The 22082-nt window shown below is 40.7% G+C and overlaps 1 protein-coding gene across 6 annotated transcripts in view; it reads right to left on the reverse strand.

Annotated features, from left to right (window-relative positions):
• Nucleotides 1–22082, reverse strand: part of ARHGEF26 (Rho guanine nucleotide exchange factor 26) — a 138966-nt gene that overhangs the window by 112038 nt on the left and 4846 nt on the right. For 5 of the 6 annotated variants that reach the window (XM_044945648.2, XM_044945642.2, XM_044945634.2 and 2 more), the window contains 2 exons: nt 19882–20027; nt 7820–7906 (listed from right to left, as the gene is read on the reverse strand). In XM_044945648.2, coding sequence (XP_044801583.2) covers nt 7820–7906; nt 19882–20027 — 233 coding nt within the window. The remainder of the gene's footprint in view (nt 1–7819; nt 7907–19881; nt 20028–22082) is intronic. The other variant, XM_006041535.4, reaches the window with a different exon arrangement.

Below are 22082 nucleotides of genomic sequence, written 5' to 3' on the forward strand. Positions count from 1 at the left end.
GAGTAGAAAGAGTCCTAAGTCAATAGTAAAATCAACAATCATTTACTGACTGCCAGGAAATATGCCAAGTATTTTATATCCCTGTGATCACTGAATCCTCAGAAAAACTCTAAAAAGCCAATACTATTCTTATGCCCATTTCCCAGACAGTAATAACAACGAAGACTTAGGATTCCAGATCACATAGCTAACAGATAGGAAGGCCAGCATCCTCATCCAGGTGTACCAACTCAAGAGCTCCCGCTCTTAATCATGATTTTATCAGGGATAGGGGACCCCCAGTTTTCCATGAAGGCACCTTACTTCTAAGGTTGGGTGACTGTCACTAATGATGATCCCTTCTAATGCCAGGTCTGCACCAAGTCTCCATATGTTTGCTGTCATTGCACATATCACAGAATGTTCTCAGCCTTATCTACCATGCTGAGACTGGGTCAGCCTGTCAGCAAGAATTCACGGTTAAAAAGACTTCTTCATACATTTTAATAAGGGAGGAGACTGCCCAAAAGAATGAAACCTTTCAGAGCTGCTCCCATTTGGTTAACGTTGAGCAGGGATTTCACAGGATTTCCTGCCTGACTCAAAGCCCAGCAGATCAATATCCTGGCGCTGTGCCCACAGTCTTGGCAGGTGATGTCACCAGCAAGAATTTCCACGCCACCAGCATCTCCATCCACAGCTACTACTGAGTTCAAACCCGGAAATCTTAAGGGGAAGAAAGTAAAGCATGTGGGCTTAGAGACCTACCCAGATACAGCTAGGTCACTGAGGGATTAAGAATACCTCAACCTATCAAAAAGAAAAAAAAAAAAAAAGAAATCCCCAGCTAAAGTAGTTGTCCTTCTGAGGGAGAAGAGAGAAGGTAGTTTTGAAAAAGGCAAAACACTCATACATAGAATTATCATCTTTCACCAACACTAATAAAAAATGATCAACATTCCTTTAACCAAGAAGTCATCAATTAGAAACGAGTAGCCCATACAGAACTGACCGATAAAGAAAACAAAAGGTTCTAGAAAGTACATTCTTGGGTTATAATTAAGAAAACTGACACATTCAAGGATCCAGAAGGCCAGGTCTGGAGTTATGACAAGCCAGCTCCACCTGGCTGACTGCCAGACCACTGCTTGGGGCCCGGCTGGACAGGTTCTTCTCCGGAGCCAAGAGGAAGCTTTGTGTCCACCTGAGATCTTCCACATGCAACTCTAAATTACACAGTACCTGAGAGCAGGTGCCTGGAGGCAGAAGATCAAGAGTGGGCAAGAGGATTTCAGAGACTGAAGAATGTGGAAAATGAAACTAGAAAAAGAAGGGGAGAAGGGATATATAAGAGGGCCCCACAGAGACTGGCAGAAGACAGGCAGGAGAAAACTGGGGAGAATGAAAACACAGAGCAAAATGTCAAGTGGAAAGAAACAAGGAAAGAAGGGGGAGGAAGGGAGAGAGGGAAACAAAAGAAGGAGAAAGACTGTGTGCAACGATTTTAATAGTATGTATCTCTAGAAATTTTCTATTCAAAACGAATGACCTATTGCTAAACCGAAGTAAAAATCACTGGTAAGCCCAGGCTTTTCTTTTGCACAAGCACACAAATATCTGTGTAAAACATATGTTTACAATAATACCTATAGTTTTTACATTTACATGTTTTCTGCAGTTTGCTAAGAGAATTAAAATATCAAGTTTATCACAATTCTCCAAGTGTTCTCCTTGTTTTCACGTGTGGAAAAGATAATACTCCAGCTTCCAAAATGCGATTCCTATTCTGTCATCTAAAATGAAATAAACTAAATCATACAGGCTCTTTTTTAAAACTTTTTACATATGTATCTTGTGGCGGCTCCAGCCCAGCACAAACAGGAACACACGGACTGCCAAGCAACAAGCCCTTACAACTGTCTTCTGACCTCACTAGAACTTGCTCATTGCTTTAAATTTCCTATTTAACTATATCATCAATAAGTACAGTTACAAATGTAGTTGAATGAAACATTAAGTACTACACTCAGTTTGAGGTTCTTGGTTTTGTACAATCCAACTAATATTACAAAACTGTTCAAATCTTGCCATGGCAGATTCTATACTCTTAGGAGAACATGTGAATATATGTTAATATTTATTTGACATATATGACATATATTCAAATAAAAGTAGATAAAAATTAATTCAAATAAAACAATACTGCAGCCCACAACTACAGTTCTGACATCTATTAAAAAATATGAACATATATTATGTGGCTTGTCAAAGCAGTGAATGCAGGGAACTCATTAATCTCATAATAGTTCTAAATTAATAATTATAAATTATATTTTTACTGCTGTAATTGGTATTAAAATTCTCCACTTATGATTTTTTGTAATCAACATATTTTCCATGTTCAAAAGAGACAAAAATTAACGATTGCCTAAAACTAATAACGAACAGTAGGAGATACTTCTCCAATGGATATACTGTCTAACTGGCCCCAAGATACAGTTTTTGAAATTTAAGGTAAACTCCCCAAAGGATAGATCCAAAAGTTACTCCACCTAAAACTGATGCCAAGTTACTCTGAGAAAGACAAATATCATATGATATGACTTATATGTAGAAATCTACAAAAATTACATAAATGAACTTATTTACAAAATAGAAACAGATTCACAGACATAGAAAGCAAACTTATGGCTACCAAATGGGAAAGGAGGAGGAGAGATAAATAAGGAATTTGTGATTAACAGGTGCACACTTCAACACAGAAAACAGATAAACAGCAAGGACCTGATATATAGCACAGGGAACTATACTCAGTACTTTATAATAACCTATATGGGAAAAGAATCTAAAAAAGAATAGATATATGTACATGTACAACTGAATCACTTTGCTCTACACCTGAAACATGACATTGTAAATTAACCATGCTTCATTTTTTTATGATTAAAAAAATTAATAAAATGGATGCTAATTTCCTTCATGATCCTTTGCAAGTCTGAGCTTGTTAGATGACTATCTCATGAAGGAACAAGCAGGCTTTAGGCAGTAATTTCACTTCTGCACTCATCACAGCTACAGGTGATTTCACCTTGTGAAAAACTGTCTTAAGAAAACCTAGGCAATGTTCCTTGGCCTCTGACGCCATTGACTACAGTAGGTAGTAAAAGCCAGGTTCTCTAAGTCTCTAAAAGAATCCTGAGGTTGCCATGTATAACTAAGCCTATCTACAGGATAGAGCCTGCCCTGTAACTGTGTACAGAGCCAAGAGAAATTACCCCAGTCTCTAGGCTGATCGGATCATTTTCTATGGGGTAAACAGGGATATGACCTCAGGCCCTCTATGACTGGACATTGTTTCTATATAGATAAGATGGGTGCACATTCTTTCTCTTTTTCCCACCAGCCAAAGAAACCAGAATAGGAGGGCCTGCAAAAGACTGACCGACCAAAGAGGCTCAGAAAAGTAGTCAATTAAAAATGAGATCAGATATTTATAATCCAAGTTCACTCAGGCTCCATAAAGCACTGATGTCCACTGAATACCCACTGGAGCGAAGACCTTCAAACTTAAGAGTTATCCATTTGCTGAAAACCAGCTGGTTTATTCATGCCTCCTGGTGACTCGCTATTCATGGGCTTCTATTCTGGAGAGTTCAAGTGGGAAGAGAATGAATTGCAAAGTAAAATTATACCACTGGACACAATCACTCCTAGGTCTTTTCTACAGACTTAATACAAATTGAACAGTCCCGGAATTTCCAATGAGTTACAAGTTCTTTCACTTCAACAACATAGGAACAGCAGCTCTCTGAGAATATGCTTGAAGTTCCTAAAAAGAAAAATCTGCCGAGGGCCTGAAACTGTCTTCTGAAAATAGCCCCCGCAGGTTGTCTCAGGCCCCGCCTCGTCCATTGAGAAATCACTGAGACACTGTCCACCTAAGTCACAAGCTGCGGCAGAACACCCATACCAAGGGCCAGAAATCCAGATGATCAAAGATGAGATAACTGAGGTCAAGATGGGGACGGTGCCATATTTTTAAGGAGAAACAGGTACACAGATGACTATTTTTTAGAATAATGAGAGGTAGAAGACAATGGCCCATTTAATAAAATCATATGCTTAATTTAAAAAGATCTCCAGTGACATGCCAGGGATCTCATCATTTGTTCAAAAAACCAGAGTGCCTCTCTCATCTACTGCTGTTAAAACAGTAAAATTCTATAATCTTAAAACTATAAATTCTATAAACTTAAAACTGAAAATTCTATAATCCTCACCAAAATTCTTGAATCTCAAGAAACAGCAAGCTCACCAGCCTCCCAGAGGTAACCTCAGGTCTGCTAAAACTGTGGCAAACTCAGACAAGGCAAGGCAGGGCTCGGGGCTTTGACCCTGCAATGGCCTGTGTCACCCTCTATAGTCAGAGCCAGCATTCCTAACTGAGTCCCAGCTACTTCAATACAGATATGAGGCAGAGAGTACAGACCACAAACAGCAAGGTCATTAAATAAACTGCTGTGCCTGGTAGAATTTAGGAGACAAGAGTACATGTGTTACTTTGTAGCCAGCCCCTGTAAACCAGCATCCTTTATTTAGCCAGGACCTGATTCAGAGTTCTGGTTGGTTCCTCTTGTATTTCTCCAACTACTGATGTATCCAATGCTTATCATGCACCAGGCACTGTTCTTTCCATGCATCTAAACCTTCTAACAATACCACAAGAAAGGTATTACTATTGCTATTTTACAAATAAGAAAACAGAGACACAGGAAAGTTAAGTCATTGTGAGCCCTAATAAGTGGTCAAGCTGGTATTCAACTCAGGCGTGCCTGCTGCCCACAAGGACTAACTTCTTTACCATCACGGTGCACTGCCTTCTCACACTTCTGAATTTCTTCGAGGTGTGTGTGACCCGCAGCTACCCTTCCTTTAAACTAAGGTCCTCCCCTTGGATACCTCAGAAACTGCATCCCCAAATGAATTCTCAGCTCTTGCTCCAGAGACAGCTAAGCTGTTGGCAGGGTGCCTGGCAATTTAACTTGCTGATTAGTCCTGACAGCCGTGGAATCTCCACAAATTCCTCTCTTTGACATGCGGCTCTCAATACCATTCACTCCTCTGTGTGCTACTGAGCCTGGACCCAGGTGGACTCAATCTCTATCCCCCAGTGAGAGAGAAACCCACTTTTGCTTTTTCTATCAGCAACCAAGGGGAGAAAATGAAATCAGGACATACATGAAAAGCTAATGTCACAGAAGTAAGATAAAAAGGAAAACTGGTTTTAGGGGGAAAAGGCAATTCTATAAAATTATTTCATAAAAGGTGAGCAGTTTTTAAAACTGGAATATTAAATAAAATACTGACGAAGAGACCAGACTAATAATGGTGGTGAACAGTGGAGGGAGTTGGGAATGGTGGTAAAACCATAGCAACTTTCAGTCTTGTTGTGTTCAGTTTTGTAATAAGGTGAATGCACCTACATTACCTTTGTAATTTAAAAATGACTATTTCAAAGAACTTAATTTAAATTTTGTATTCAGAACAAACTAATGACTAACTAAGGGGAACTGGTTAAAAGAACTAAACATTAAAAAAAAAAAAAAAAAACCCAAAACCAAACATTTACCTATTTGATGAAATATAAATATGGGCTTTACAAAGGTTGTTATGGAAGAAAGTTTAATGACATGAAAAGTCATTCACAGTGCTGTTAAGAGAAAAAAAAATGGGTTAAAAAACAGCAGGTTTAATGATGAGCAAATATTTACAACATTATTAAAGGGAAAATATGAGCAAAAAGACAATATTATTTTATTAATTTCTGCTTAAAGGAAGAGGAAAATTCTAAATACACATTAAGGAAAAAAAAAAGTCTGAAAAGTTATATACCAAAATATCCACAGTGACTACATGGGAAGGATTTCAAACAATTTTTATTTTCTTCTTTTTATCTATTGGTACTTTTTAATTTTTCACTAATAAACATCTCTTACCTTTGGAATTAAAGCATTGCTTTTAATAAAAACTAAGCTTCAAAGTCTTCTCTCAAAAAAAGAAACAAAGCAAGTAGGGTAGGCAAATGGAACTGTTTAGAGATGCCAACAATACCTGCATTTCTTAGTTGCTGCCCACAGGAAAGCTCATGAGAGGTAACCATTCACAGATAAAGCGAGCTAAGATAAAGGGAGGCAATGAGAAAGGTTTCGGTCAAGCCCAAACCAGGCAGTGGCTTATGAGGCAGTGTTGACAATGAGTGATGACAGGCAGGTGCGCAGATGGGCAAACAGAGGAGGACAAGGCTAGAGGTGCGTAACTGACAGTGAAGCCGACAACACATGGCTGAAGGCATGAGTCAGGAAGGGGCTGACGAAGGCAGAACAGGTTTGAGGTGCTCTTCTTGCAGAAAAGGACACCTGTTTATAAAGGAGGTGCCAACATCTTTGTTGCCATTCTGTTTTTGCTTGTTATTTTTGTCAAGTGGCAGATGGATAGAAATGATCACCTCCAAACAGTAAATTCCTTAGAACAATACTGACACTGAAGTTAGTTTTCTAGATTTGCAATACAATCTAAACTTGAGCAAAACTGGTTTTGGAAAAGTGGGTACTAAAGCGAACTGATGTTTTACATGCAATGTTCAAAGCATGCCATGATCCCACTGGACAGGAATTACCTTATATGGAGGAGATCTGAGAAACAGGCATAGAATTACCAATATTCTCCCATTTACCTATATCTCAAGTTTCATTTTCAATTCAATTATTCTAGCAATTATTTTATACTTCTATTGTTTTTATTTTTGACTCTTCACCCATCTAGCCCATCTAGATTTAGTCATAATCTTTAGAGAGCACTTTCCTGACCTTTACTGCTTTCCATGACCTCTATCTGTGTCACTCATTTCTGCATTTTGCCCTAAATTCTTTCAAAAACATCACTTAGACCTTTCATTTCTACTGTCTCCTAAACCAGCTTCTAAGTTCCCACGGAGTAGGTACTGGCTTTAGGTTTGTTTTGTTTGCCCCATTCACCCCGAAGCAGCGGAATACGTATGAATTTTGGAGTCAGATACTAGTGTTTCCAGACGACAAACTTATAATCACCTAGTGAATGGCAAAATACAGCCCCCATATTTCTGATTGTCGTCTACATCAGGGAAGCAAAACAGAAAGGACAGGACAGAAAATACCATAGTGCACTGTGTGTATTAAGGGTAACTTCCACTTAGTGAAGCTTTTGTTTCACATACACAGACACATGCACCCATGAACACACATACTAGGTGATAAGTAAAATGTATTTCTCATTATGTTAAGCTACTGATATAGACCATGGTTGCAGGATAACTCCACCATGTGTAAATTTCCACTAGATATGTCCGTCATGTCACTTTATACTCTCATTCACATGTAAAAGAAAAGCTGTACTACTCAGAGATTCTGCAGAAGCAGCAGCCAAGTGGCCAGATTTCTCATCATGTGGGAGGTCAAAACAGATTGGAACAGGGCTGGTTAAGCACCTGATCAAATAACAGTAAATGTTTAAATGACCTATTTAAGTGTGTGTGGGGGGAGGGTGGGGGGGGACAGGATTAGTTTTACGTCTATATGATTCTCTCTTAAGAAACTCAACAGGTAACTATCCACGGAAGCTGAAAGAGTAACACGAGGAGGGCCAGGACCATGCTAGGTAACCTCAACTCTAAGTTACAAGAAGTCAGAAACTTTGTGTGTGCAGGAGCTCTCAGGAAAGCAGACAGACCAGGCAAAAAAGAAAATAAGAAGACAGCCAACAGGCCACTTCTGAGATGAAGTCACATTATTGGCCAAGTACCCACCTGATGGAAATGCGGTTTCTGCTCTTTCAGGGCCCTAGGTACATGTCCGTTATTTAGACAAACTTCAAAGGCTGTGCTCCAGGTAACCTCAAGACCATAAGAAAAACAGTAGGAGAGTAACCATATTTGTCATCTCAGAGTCTCAGCTGCCTCAATATATGGTGGAGAAACAGCAGTCACCCTCATGGTATTGTCACAAGGATGATATAAGCTGAGTGAAATGACCTAGTTCAACCCCCGGAGTACAGCATCCTCTGCAAATACTGGGTTAATACTTCACCTACATGTAAAAAAATTAATATCATGATGATCCAATGACAGGTCCCAGAGCTACAGCCACCCTGCAAGTCAGCCTCTACACTGCCTGCTCACACTGAGACCAGTGGTGTATGAGTTTAGCAGACAGCAGCCATAAACCTTTGTATATCACTACCAGAAGCAGGGTTTCCTGCTGCCCCAAATGGGAACTGTTCCGTTTTTATTATTGCAGTCAGATGAGTAGTAGAGTTTATCTCCTACACCAAAGGGGAAAATAATCTGCAATTTCCTTTCACTGGCAATACTACTTCCTTCTGCAGAAGCTGTCCACTGGCTATATAGTCCTTATGCCCCCAAATAACAGATATATAAGTAACAAATACCAAAATGATCCTAAGACAGAAGAGTACAGATTAATCATGCAGAAAATCAACAGGCTTTAAGTATTCTGGATAAATCAAACAAGTTTAGAAACAAACTTTTAAGCACTAGCTCCATATTTATAGATTCAGTAGTAATTTCAATGATGACAATTTCTCTATTCAATCATCTTGGAGACAAATTGCTCTGTGGATGTGGAATGGCCCCATCACTGGACCAAGAGAAGAGACACCACAAGGGGACATCGTAAGGTCAAGAGGGCAAACACAAGAATCTGATGGATGATTTCCACAAGCCCAAGCTTAGTACTATAGAGCCCTTCCCCATAGTTATTCAGACCTCCTCAAGCAACTGAGCTGGGACTTTCCCTGGTGGCCCAGTGGTTAAGAATCCACCTTGCAATGCAGGGAACATGAGTTCAATTCCTGGTCGGGGAACTAAGATCCCACATGCCGTGGAGCAACGAAGCCCAAGCACCATAACTATTGAACTGGCACACCGCAACTAGAGTTCATAAGCCTCAATGAAAGATCCCACGTGCCGCAACTGAGACTAAATGCAAATTAACACATAAAAAAGTAAAAGTAACTGAGCCTTCTTTCCTTTTACTTAATTACACTGTATTCCTACAGACTCCTGTTGTTCTTAAATGCATCCCATCCACCTCCCCAAAAGAAATTATCAAGTGGAAGACAAGGCTATAATTTAATTTGATTTCATAGTGTGCAAACATGAACGTAGGTAGTTTTAAACTATGAAGATACCAAATTTCCTAATGTATCAAAGACATTTATTAAATCCAGGATGTAGCCAAGCAAATGTCAAGAACTTTTCTTTTAAAATAAAAATTAAAAACAGCCTCCACATAGTCCCTAAATAGGAAACTTTCTGGCTATTTTAACTGCTGGGTAGCTTTCTGTTATTTTCACTTATGGGATTAGGTTTTGTCTTCATTCATTCACTCATAAATTCATCACAGATTTACTGCAAGCCTACTGTAATTCAGGCACTGTTTCATGTGCTAGGGATATAATAGAGAACAGACAAAAATCTGCCTTCGTGCAGTTTTTATTTCAGTGGGAAAATATGGACAATTAACAAGAAAAGTAAATCACATAGTATGTTAGAGGGGTAAGTGTCAGGAAGAGGATAAGAAAAGTTAAGCAGGTGGTAGTGAAAGAGTCAATGGCACCCCACTCCAGTACCCTTGCCTGAAAAATCCCATGGATGGAGGAGTCCATGGGGTCGCTCAGAGTCGGACACGACTGAGCGACTTAACTTTCACTTTTCACTTTCATGCATTGGAGAAGGAAATGGCAACCCACTCCAGTGTTCTACGCCTGGAGAATCCCAGGGATAGGGGAGCCTGGTGGGCTGCCGTCTATGGGGTCGCACAGAGTCGGACACGACTGAAGTGACTTAGCAGCAGCAGTGAAAGAGTCAAGTGTAAGAGCAAGTGCAAAGGTCCTGAGGCAGAGTACACCTCGCACTGGAGGAACATCAGTATAACTGAGCAACAAGCAAGACAGAAGCAAGAGGAGTTCAGAAGAGTAACCAAGAGCCAGAACACACAGTCTCACCGGCCTCTGTAAGGCTTGGTCTTTACTTTGAGTAAAGAAATCACTTAACACTTCAGAAAAAACATGATAACTTAGTACACTGTAACAGGATCACAAATCAACAATATAATTATATAGCTGCTATTTGGAGAAGACACCAATAGGCACAGAGGCAGATGCAGGGAGCTGAGCTGGGAAGCACAGGGGACAATGCCCCTCCATGTTGACAGACTGGCAGCAGCAAAGCAGCTCTATTCTGAAGGTACAGGCAACAGGCTTTGCACCAAATTGGAAGTAGGTTATGGGAGACAGAGAAGTGTGAGGAATGGCTCCCAGGGTTTTAATCTTCAAGACTGGAAAATGGAGTCATTATTTGCTGAGGAAAAGAAGAGATTGTGAGAGAAGCTGATTTGGGTGGGAGAGAAGGGAGTGATCAGAAGTCACCTTTTGGACAGGTTAACTTTGAGATGCTGGCTGCTGCTGCTGCTAAGTTGCCTCAGTCGTGTCCAACTCTATTTGACCCCATAGACAGCAGCCCGCCAGGCTCCCCCATCCCTGGGATTCTCCAGGCAAGAACACTGGAGTGGGTTGCCATTTCCTTCTCCAATGCATGAAAGCGAAAAGTGAAAGTGAAGCTGCTCAGTCGTGCCCACTCTTAGCGACCCCATGGACTGCAGCCTACCAGGCTCCTCTGTCCATGAGATTTTCCAGGCAAGACTACTAGAGTGCGGTGCCATGCCTTCTCCTGAGATGCTGGCTAGATACCAGAAATGAAGTTGGAGATCCTTGTCTGATGCTCAAGGAAAGGTCCAGTCTACAGATAGAAACCTAGTGATCATCAGAGGCAGATGATGTATTTAAAGCCACAAGACTAGAAGCAATCAACCTGGGAGTGCAGATCAGGGAGGAGCCCCAAAGATGGAGCCTTGGGACTCCCATCAGTTAGTGACTGGAAGAATAAAGAGGACTCACAAGGAGATCAAGAAGCACCAGGTGCACTGACTTGATCTCAAATCCCCTGACCCTCTATCACTTCAAAGGGTCTGTGTACGTGATGTTTCCCTGCCTGGGACTCCTCCACCCTGCACCCACCCCCTCCAACAACAACTCTGCCCTGACATTTATCTGGCAGCTGATCAGATGGCAGCTCTCGTCACCTTCTTTGCCACCTTCCCTTGACTGACAGCAATGTGCCCAAACAGATGCCCTTCCCCACAGGATCTCAGAGCAGCACAAGCACAGGCTTCATGGCAGTCACACAGCAATTCTGCATGTATTTATGGGATTATTTGGTGTCTGTCTTACCAGTTAGGGTGTCTGCAAGGACAGGAAAGCAGGGTGGGGTCTGTTTGTACTCCATCACCAGTGTCTAGAATAGGGCCCTCCATAAAGAATAGGAGAATGAAGGAATCCTTGATCAACGTCTCTCTCATCAATTTTCTGTTAAATTAAATAAGACCCTCTTTGTGTGGGTCCCAGGTCAAGGTTTTCAGCTGAAACATCTCCTTTTGTACTTATGCCAACCAAAATAAAATTCCCTTGTGCTCATGTCCTCCCACTTTCTTGGAGCACCTGTCTCTTCTGCCCCCTACCTCCCCTTGGGGCCTCAGGCATACACACCCATATTTTCACAACCCATTGTTCTCCCCAGAGAATCAATAACATAAATATTGGCACGTAAATTAGTGCACTCATTTGCCCTTACTTACTAAGCTCCAGCCAGAATATTTATTTTTATTCTCAATCTCTATGTATTTCCAAAAAGGGTTATATAGTTCAAGTTCCACCATCACTATAATAGAGAAAAAATGCCATTTCTAATAGTGATATGAACAACATGAAATGCACTGAGCTATACTGATGTGTCCCCAGTATTTGGAGATAAAAGAAAAAACACTCCCAAACTGGAACTGAAAAAAAAAATTATAAATACACACTTCAAACATATACCTGTGTGTACATTTTTCTAAAGAGAAGGTCTGTGGCTCATAGCTTTTAGCAGATTCTCAAAGCAGATAACAGCTCCCTAGAAAAGAACGATGATAAAGTGCACATCCAACCTACAGACTAACATAGAGACTAGAAAGAACACTGAAATCATCATGTATAGACATGAAATAATTTTTAAGAACAAGTTTTAATATCTGCACAGGCTTCCTTGGTGACTCAGTGGTAAAGAGCCCACCTGCCAACACAGGCGACTTGAGAGACATGGGTTTGATCCCTGGGTTGGGAAGATCCCCTGGAGTAGTAAATGGCAACCCACTCCAATATTCTTGCCAGTAAAACCCCATGGACAGAGGAGCCTGGTGGGCCACAGTCTATGGGGTCGCAAAGAGTTAGACACAGTTCAGTGACTAAACAGCAGCAACAATATCTGCACGGTATATTATTTATGTAAATGCATGTAATCTTTATTTCTTCTCCTTACATATATATACATGGATTTTGAGAGGAGTGTTACCAAATTGAGAAGAGCATTACCTACAGAGAAAGGGAAAGAGACTGGGATTGCAGATATGATCAAGAGAGACTTTGGTCTTATCTGAAATGGTTTAATTTTTTTTTTTTCTTGGAGAATGTGTTAAGTATTGCTTATATAGTCAAAATTAGCTTTCGAACACGTTAAGGGAATAGCTTTATTTAATTGTACTCAAATGGCAAGAGAGTAACAGAGCTCTGTCCTTGCCTCAGACTAAGCAGAGCCCAGCTCCAGCCCTCTTGGCTGGACCAGGATCTCTGCTGGGGGTCTCAGGTCATGCGCACATAGACCTCCAGTTCTGTTTATAAAGATACAAACACTCCAGGAGACCTACTGTCCAACTGAAAAGCTTGCACCAGTACACACCTAAAGCCCTGACTGTTTACGTGGTGAGTACTGAAAGTAAGCCAGATGTGAAAAATGAGAATTTTTTTTCTTTTTAAACATAATAGATATGATAAAAGACATTAATCACCATTTAAGGTAAAAAAAAAAAAATTTTATGAGGCCGCTGTGTTGCAAAAATGTAAATGGAAAATTCTATGACCGAAGAGATTATTTTAAGCAGCAAGTCACTGAACAACTGAAAATTAATTCAGACAAGTGTGAAAATGTAAGGGGAAATGATGAAAATTTCAATGACCTCTAAATACTTTAAGCATTTCTGCAAACAGAAGGATATTCAGGTTTATTACATCTGCTGAGCACTGATTTTCAGTAGAAAACAGTCTGTCTTTTACAATAAACATAGTATAAATTCTAAAAGAATAAGTCCCACCAGATGGAACTGCTAAGACTCCGAAGTGTGTTATATTATAAGTATAATGAAATTATACTTATAATCAAATAGCCAGTTTTCAAATCATCCTTTCTCGTTTGGCAGTTCCAGAAAATCATCCAGAGCAAACTGTGTGTCTTAGGAGCGAAGTCCAGTACTCAAGACATCAGTCCTAATTCTGGTCATGAACCTAGTTGGCCACACTAGGGACAGCTGAAGACACACCTCACAGAACACATACAGAACCAGTTTCAGAATAAAGTGTTTAAAATTTCTGAGCACACTGAAAAAATATGCAAAGCGAGTAGAATTACTGAGAAGTCGCCTGTCAGCAAGTCCAAAGGAATAGTCCAGTAAGAGGGTGACTGTATGAGGCATGTATCTGGTGACTGCATTCGGTATTGAGCCCAAGTAGAGTTCTTGCCTCTGGAGCCTGAACACCCTTGTCAAAGATACCTGGCATGTCAAGGCTATGGGAATTACACAAACACCCCATGGCAAACAAATGGCGTCAGGGCAAGTGTGGCTTTGGGACTGTCACCAAACTTAACAAATACTTGTTTCGCAACTGTCATTTTTTCAATCTAACGCATAGTACCTGAAAGGGGGAAGGGTCGAGTTATGACAAAAGGCAAAAAGACTCCAGCCAAGGCTTATTTTTTATTTTCTGTAATACCGTAAAGCCTTCCGGGATCCTATGAAAGGATAAAGCTTATTAAAAACCTGAAGCTCTCTGCAGGGGGTGCTCAGCTGCTATGCACCTGGCACGAACTTCTACGTAGTGTTCTATCCCATACCAGTAACACAATCAATATTTTTCTTCAAACCCACAAGCCCAGAAATCCAAGCACTGTGCTCTTAGTCCCCACAATGCCAGTTTAGGTGAGTTGTTGAGTAAATCACCTGTGAATGGCAGGTTCCTTTGTCTCTGGGCACAGATCTCCAGAGGACAGAAAATTAGTTTTTCAAATTGAGACCTCAAATTTCATTTCAAACCAAGCAAAACCTGAAAACCACGATCATTTAAGTTATTTTGCATACATTAGTGTTCCCCAAGACCTGAAGTGAAAGTGAAGTCACTCAGTCATGTCTGACTCTTTGCGACTCCATGGACGGTAGCCTAACAGGTTCCTCCATCCGTGGGATTTTCCAGGCAAGAATACTGGAGTGCGTTGCCATTTCCTTCTCCAGGAGATCTTCCCGACCCAGGGGTTGAACCCTGGTCTTCCACATTGTAGGCAGACACTTTACCATCTGAGCCACCAGGGAAGCTCAAAGAGCAGCGAAAAGTTCTGTTCCCTGGAATAATGAAGAAATCCTGTATTTCCAGTGAAGAAAAGATTGATGCACTGACAATCAAGTAAAGGAAAATAAGTCTGGCACCATCTGATGACATTAAGGAGCCCAGGCTGTGATGCTGACACCGGAGAACACCCCACTTCTACGTGGGGGGGACCTGCCAACAAAGCCACATTGCTACACACATTCACCAAGTCACTGTAATCCAATTAGGGAAGCCCGAGGCAACCTAAACTTTCTCTACTATGTTAAGGCCCAATTAAATGCCTCTCTTACTCATTCCTAGGTGACTACAACACTCCAGTTAAACCTGTCGCAACACCTTACACGGAGAACCACCTCTTGCCTGTGTGGTTGTCCAATGAAACTGAAGGAGACGCATCATAAACAAATGCACTAAGACAAATTTCACACAGACTGAAGGTTTCAACACCTTACAAAACAAGTAGAAGTGACTGCAAATTGCTGCTCTTTTAAAGCTCCCACACACTGGATGCTTCTTACAGTTAACTGATAAGAAAAGTTTCATCATCTCAGGAGACAGTCAGGAGTTGGCAACAGAGATAAGAGGTTTTCACAGCATAGGACAATCAACAGCAGCTAACACACAGGTGTGCTCATAAGCACCCCTTTCCAAGTAGAAAGTCAAGATAGATCCAAACAGAGAGCTAACCGCTTTGCCAGAAAACCCTTCATTCTACTCCCTTTCTGGAATCAAGGCCTCACTCAGAGAAGAGTTTTGTGTTAAAGACTGGATGGGGACAACCTTACTTATTTGGTATTATTAAAAATTAAGCATGGAAAGATGATGTAAAAAAATGCAAAAAGTCGAAGTGCTCCAAAACCTACCTTAAACACTGCAGCCCCTTTACAAGAAGAAATCAGGGCACAATATCAGACAGAGATAATGGAGGTGCTGACTGCTTATGGAAAATACCCTGACATTTTTCATAATTCACGAAGCCTCTTTTCTTTAGAGTCCTAACTGCAACCTGGACATTTACTAACTACTAGAATTTTAAAAAAGTAATGGCTGCTTTTTGTTGTTAAAAGTATCCAGTTTTTAAAAAAGCCTAAGTGGACTGCCACTTTTTAGTGGACAGAAAACCCATGTGGGAAGGACAGAATAGAACTTCAGGACAGTAATGACACCTGGGGAGGCAGGAAGGAGAAAAGGACTGGAGAGGAGGATGGTTAACAGGATCTGCCTTAAAAACTAGAGGACTGAATATTAAAATGTTAACATCTGTTCAAGCTGGTACCTGTGTGGCAGGTACATGGAGATCTATTACACAGACTTACATGTTAGTTTATCTGCACGCTTGCCCTCTTGCCTTTCGAGATGGCCCACACTCTTGTCCGTGGAGTGTGTTTCTCTCTAAATAAATCCACGTCTTACCTATCACTCCGTCTCTTACTGAATTCCTTCTGCCACAAGACATTGAGAACTTCAATAAATCCTGAGACCAGACATGATCTCAGTTAAAAGACCATGAGTTCAAGTTCCAGATCTGGGATTTAGCTAGGGTCAAGTCCTGGACTATAGGTTCAAGGCCCAATTTGAATTACATGGTTTCAGAGGGTACATTACAGATGAAACGACTTAAGAAATATGATTAAGTAATCACTATGTACGACCTTAAATTGAGAAAATGTGAATACTGACTGGGCACTGGATGGTATTAAGAATTTTTTTCTGAATTTTTAGTTGTAGCAATTTTAATTATTTTTTATTTTAAAAATCTGTATTTCTCTGAGATATATAATGAAATATTATTTACAGATAATTTTTCTGCATGCTTGAAGTTGTTGTCGTTCAGTCGCTAAGTTGTGTCTGACTCTTTACAACCCCAGGGACTATAGCCTCCAGGCTTCTCTGTCCATGGGATTTCCCAGGCAAGAATACTCGAGTGGGTTGCTATTTCCCTCTCCAGGGGATCTTTTCGGACCAGGAATCAAACCCACATTTCCTGCACTGGCAGGTGGATTTTTTACACTGAGCCACCAGGGAAGCCCTGAGCTTGAATTAAAAAAAAAAAAACAAAAACTTAAAGTGTTTAAAAGTGAAACAGAGACACAGAAGGGCCAAAGAAAACGCAGGCTGGAGCCCAAGTGATGCAAAGGGCAAAGTCCAATCATGATGCTTTGGTTAAATGTAATTGCCAAGCAACACAATAAACACATACAAGCCCTGGGAACATTCAAATCCAAGATAACACAGTTCTGCAGTCAGAATCTACATTTTATTACCAGATAGTCTTCTAATATCAATTTTGTTAACAAAAGGCACAACAGTACATTGATCCTTTGCCAAATAAAATGCATGCCCATATTTGAAGTATTGAAAGTTTGAAAGATACAAAGTGTTGTTTAAATTTCCATATGTTAATCTAAATGAAAGCCAAACTCCAGGAAGCATAAATATGGCCTGACTTTCGGTACTAAAGCTAAGTTGGAGAAGTGTGTAAGTGACAGAGAAGTACATGTTTTTGTTGAGCATTCAGAGATCAACAGCAAGATTTAGGCCTGGGCTAACAAATACAGCTGCTGCCCTAGAGAGAAAACTCAAAAAATTCAGTTCTTTTCTCGAGTATCCCCTACCAAATGGGCTATACCAACAACAGAATGACAGTCATCTAGGGTCAACTTGGCCTGTTACGTTGCCAACCAAGGTCCATCTAGTCAAAGTTTTGGTTTTTCCAGTAGTCATGTATGGATGTGAGAGTTGGACTATAAAGAAAGCCGAGTGCCGAAGAATTGATGCTTTTGAACTGTGGTGTTGGAGGAATCTCTTGAGAGTCCCTTGGACTGCAAGGAGATCAAACCAGTCAATCCTAAAGGAAATCAGACCTGCAGATTCATTGGAAGGACTGATGCTGAAGCTGATACTCCAATACTTTAACAACCTGCTGCAAAGAACAGACTCACTGGAAAAGACCCTGATGTTGGGACAGATTGAAGGCAGGAGGAGAAGGGGATGACAGAGGATGAGATGGTTGGATGGCATCACCAACTTGATGGACATGAGTTTGAGTAAGCTCCGGGAGTTGGTGATAGACAGGGAAGCCTGGTGTGCTACAGTCCATGGGGTCAAAAAGAATCAGACACGACTGAGTGACTGAACTGAACTGGCCTGTGTGGGGGCCTCCCAGGTGGCACTAGTGGTAAAAAATCTGCCTGCCAATGCAGGAGACATAAGAGACACAGGTCTGATCCCTGGGTCAGGAAGATCCCCTGGAAGAGGGCAGGGCAACTCACTCCAGTACTCTTGCCTGGAGAATCCCATGGATAGAGAAGCCTGGTGGGCTACATACAGTCCATTGGGTCGCAAAGAGTCGGACACGACTGAGCAACTACTGGCCCAGAGATAGTCTTGGGCTCATGAAACATTTTTTAAAACTTAAATTAGAATGATACTTGAAGGGACTTCCCTGGTGGTCCAATGGCTAAGATTCTACGCTCCGCATCAGGAGTCAGAGTTTGATCCCTGGTCAGAGAACTAGATCCTACATGCCGCAACTAAAGATTCTGCACGCTGCAACAAAGATCGAAGATCATGTGCTGCAAGTAAGACCTGGCACAGCCAAATAAGCAAACATTAAAGAAAACAAACAAATTTTGCTGTTGTTGTTCACTCACTGAGTTGTGTCCGACTCTTTGGGACCCCATGGACTGCAGCACACCAGACTTTCCTGTCCTTCAATATCTCCCGGAGTTTGCTCAAACTCAAAAGTCTGACTTTCTGTATTCTCTTTTCTAAATATCAGAAAATATTGCAACACTCAACTCGTTTGAACTAAGTGGCAGCTGTTCAACTTATACAAGGCCTGTGGATCACATTTCCCGCCACTCCCCATCACCCACACTCACCAGCATCACTTATAACACTACTTGGCCTGCCTCCCTGTGGGCATTTTAATCTGTGGTATAACACTAAGGATGTCACTCCATGGTGTGACGCTGTTAATACATAATTTCCCCTTAGCACAAAATTAGGGGGTAGGAGGGAGACAGAAGAAAAGGTTTGGTTTTTTGAATTCTGAATTCCAATACAGTGAAGAGAGGGGAGGAAAAACCTGAGCCAGATGTCATCTCCATAATCAACATACACGCATTTCCGTGGTCAAGTTTACAAGTGCTTCTTCGCTTACACTGACGGTACACTTAGGGAAGTACACTTACGTACTTCCCTAAGTACACTTACGTACTTCCCTAAGTACATGAGATTCCTGATTCTGGACTATGCTCATTTCGGCTTAAGAGAGAATCACTTCTGCTTCCATATTGCTAAATGACTCACAGAGGTGCACTGGCTTGTTTTTCATGCAACATTCCCACCACCCAAGCCAGTTATACGAACTCTTTCCTACCTACAAATGCTGTACCCAAACTCACATCACATAAACTAAGCATCACACTGTGACATTGTTAAGCCAGGAGGAAAAGAAATTATGGCTAAAAACTAAAGCAGTTTGATGCAGAGAGGAGAATTTACTCATCAATGCAAAAATAAGTATCAGACAGTGGCCCACAAAAGATGCACATGTAGAGACAAGACAGATGCCATTCATTAACCAATTTCAAGAAAATATAAATGTGTCTCTATCAAATGAAATTTCCAAGGAAGAAGTGTAACACATTCCCTGTTTTACATAGGTACTATACATACAAATATCATACATACATATATATTGTTGTCATTCAGTCGCTAAGTCATGTCCAACTCTTTATGACCCCAGTGGATTGTAACCCGCCAGGCTTCCCTGTTCATTTTTCAGGCAAGAATACTGGAGTGGATTGCCATTTCCTTCTCCAAGGGATCTTCCTGGATCAGGGATGGAACCTGAGCCTCCTGCATTGGCAGGTTCATTCTTTACCACTGAGCCACCAAGGAAGCCCCCAAACATATGCACACACAGCCATAATTACGATACAGTTTAGATATATTAAGAGATATTAAGCTATCCCTTAATATAGATATATTAAGCTACCACTACATACACACTATATAAAAAACAAGAAAATATACTGAGAAAGAAGAGTTTCCAGAGTCCATAGTACATCAGTCTTAAAGCACTTTATTTTATAAAAACATGATAAATTTTCCTGATCAGAATTGTCAAAGTTCACTTTCTCACTGCAGAGTTTCAAGAAATATTTCACAATCTAAAAGGAAGAATCTTTCTCCTTAGGGTTACAGGATCACTGGTAAAAAAAAAAAAAAAATAAAACCACAACCAGGTATAATTTCCACAACTTGGTCTCTTCACTCCCACAGATAGAAAAACATAAGGTACACACTCACCGCAGACAGCTGGCTCCACGTGGACCTCAGAGGCTTGTGGTGAATCACAATTTTTTCATCGGATTTCTGTTCTTTCGGCTCTGACTCCTCATCAGAGTCAATGTCAAGGGCCTTTTCTTTGTAGTTCTGATACAGGACAGCGTTTTCTGCAAAAAAGGAACCAAACCCTACACATCACTAATTGTCACCCCCCCATCATGTTGCTACTTGTTCTAAAGAAACCCAATATTTATATGATGTTTGGCCTCCAGTTTAATAAACAAGAGATAAATGGATTTCTTCATGAAGAGTCATGATCAAAAATTTATTTTCTCACTCATACAGCTCTATCCCCCATTCATCTGCAGGGGACAGGGAAGTGCCTGTACATCAAATGCCAACTGAAGCAAAGTTTCCATGACTCTGTCCACCACTCATGAAGGTCATGTCTATTACCTCATTGTTTTTTAGGTTAAATTGAATTTACACCCTTTTATTTTTCGATTTAACAAACATTTATAGTACATCTACAATGTGCCAAGGGCTGGGAGTAAATAGAAAATAAAAGACACTTTCTGTGCCCTCATGAGCCAAAAATTTAATGAGAAATATAGTAAAAGTCAGTCATTCATGAATTCATTCAACTGATACTTAGAAAATGTCTACTAGACGCCAGTAAATGCTAGGTGCTGGGGATATGACAAAGAACAAGAACAAAAAAAGAGAAAAATCTCATTCTTCAAGGAGCTGACATCAGAGTGATGAAAGAATGAAAATAAATAAACAAGCAACTTTTATAATATGGCATATGCTGAAAAGTAACATGGCGAAAAATCAAACAGAGAAAGAGTGTTATAAAGGGTGATGCGTAGATTTTAAACAGGGTAGTTTAGGAAGGCCTCATAAAGGTGACGTTGAAGCAAAGATCTAAAAGAGGTTAAGAAAAGAAACCATCTATACAACTGGCAACAACAGAAACATCAGCAAACACAGACAACAGCAAGTACAAAGGCCCTGGGGCAGGAGTCTGCTTGGTGTGTCTTACGATATGTACAACGATCGGCAAGGAGGCCTGTGTGGCTGGAATAAGTTAAGGGAGGGGAGGAAGTATAGGAGATGGGCGTTGGGATGAATAGAGGGCTGACCATATAGGGTCTTGCCTCAATACCATTGAAAGGACTTTTGTTTTTTTACTCTAAGTAACACAGCAAGTCATTTTAAGGTTGAGGACACAATGATCTGGCACAAATACATATCTACAAACCAAAAGATTTATACACAAGTGCTCTGAGAACAGACTGTCAGCAGAACATGATTTAGTCTGGGGGTCAGAGAGGTGTTAATGAAGAAAATCTTAAGATCTGAAAGCTGAGAAACCACAGAGCTACAGAAAAAACCACCTCCAAAAGCAAGAGGAAATAAATTACCTTAGAAGAACAAAAGAGGTCATGAACTGGAGTGTAGGTGTCAATCAGACAAAGGGTGTAAGGTGAGTTTAGGGAGAAGAGCCAGACAGTTCAAACCAGACAGAACTGGGTTTTAACCTGAGCCCAAAAGCCAGAGTTTCTTTCATACTGTAAAAGTTGTATTTTATCCCGACTGCAATGAAAATCCACTGAAAGACATTTTTAGATTGGAAGAGCAAAACATTGACTAGTTAAGGAACTAATTAGGATGCTCTCGAAGTGGTCAGTGAAAAGCAGTGGAGACTTGAGGGGGTTGGACTGGATACAGGGGTCAGACTGGCTGTGGTGGTCAGGATATTTTCTAGCTCTGTTAAGTCCCACAACTGAAGTGGAAGAAGGGAACTCCAGAAGAGATTCAGCTTTAGTGGAAAGATTATGAGTTTGGTTTTGGAACATACTGAGTTTGAAATGCTTTCCCCATCTACTGAAGCCAGCAAACATCTGCCTCATTTCTCATCAACTATGGCATGTTCTGTATGCATCAACACTAAATACTCAGAGTTCATGCAAGATTTTACTGTTCTTGATTGGTCTGCATATGAAAGCAGATTGTAAGGGTATAGATCTCTGCAGAACCCTTTAAAGTACTTAATGTATGACATAAAATGCATTTGGACATTGTTGATATGATGTCTCACTCATCTCACAACAATGTAGGCAATTATTAGCTTCATTTTACACAGGATAAAACAGGCTCAGTGAAGTTGAGAGGCTTGTTCAATGTCACTCAACTGATGACTAGAAGCAGCAGGACAG

Source organism: Bubalus bubalis, chromosome 1, assembly GCF_019923935.1.
Source record: "Bubalus bubalis isolate 160015118507 breed Murrah chromosome 1, NDDB_SH_1, whole genome shotgun sequence".
NCBI lineage: Eukaryota > Metazoa > Chordata > Mammalia > Artiodactyla > Bovidae > Bubalus > Bubalus bubalis.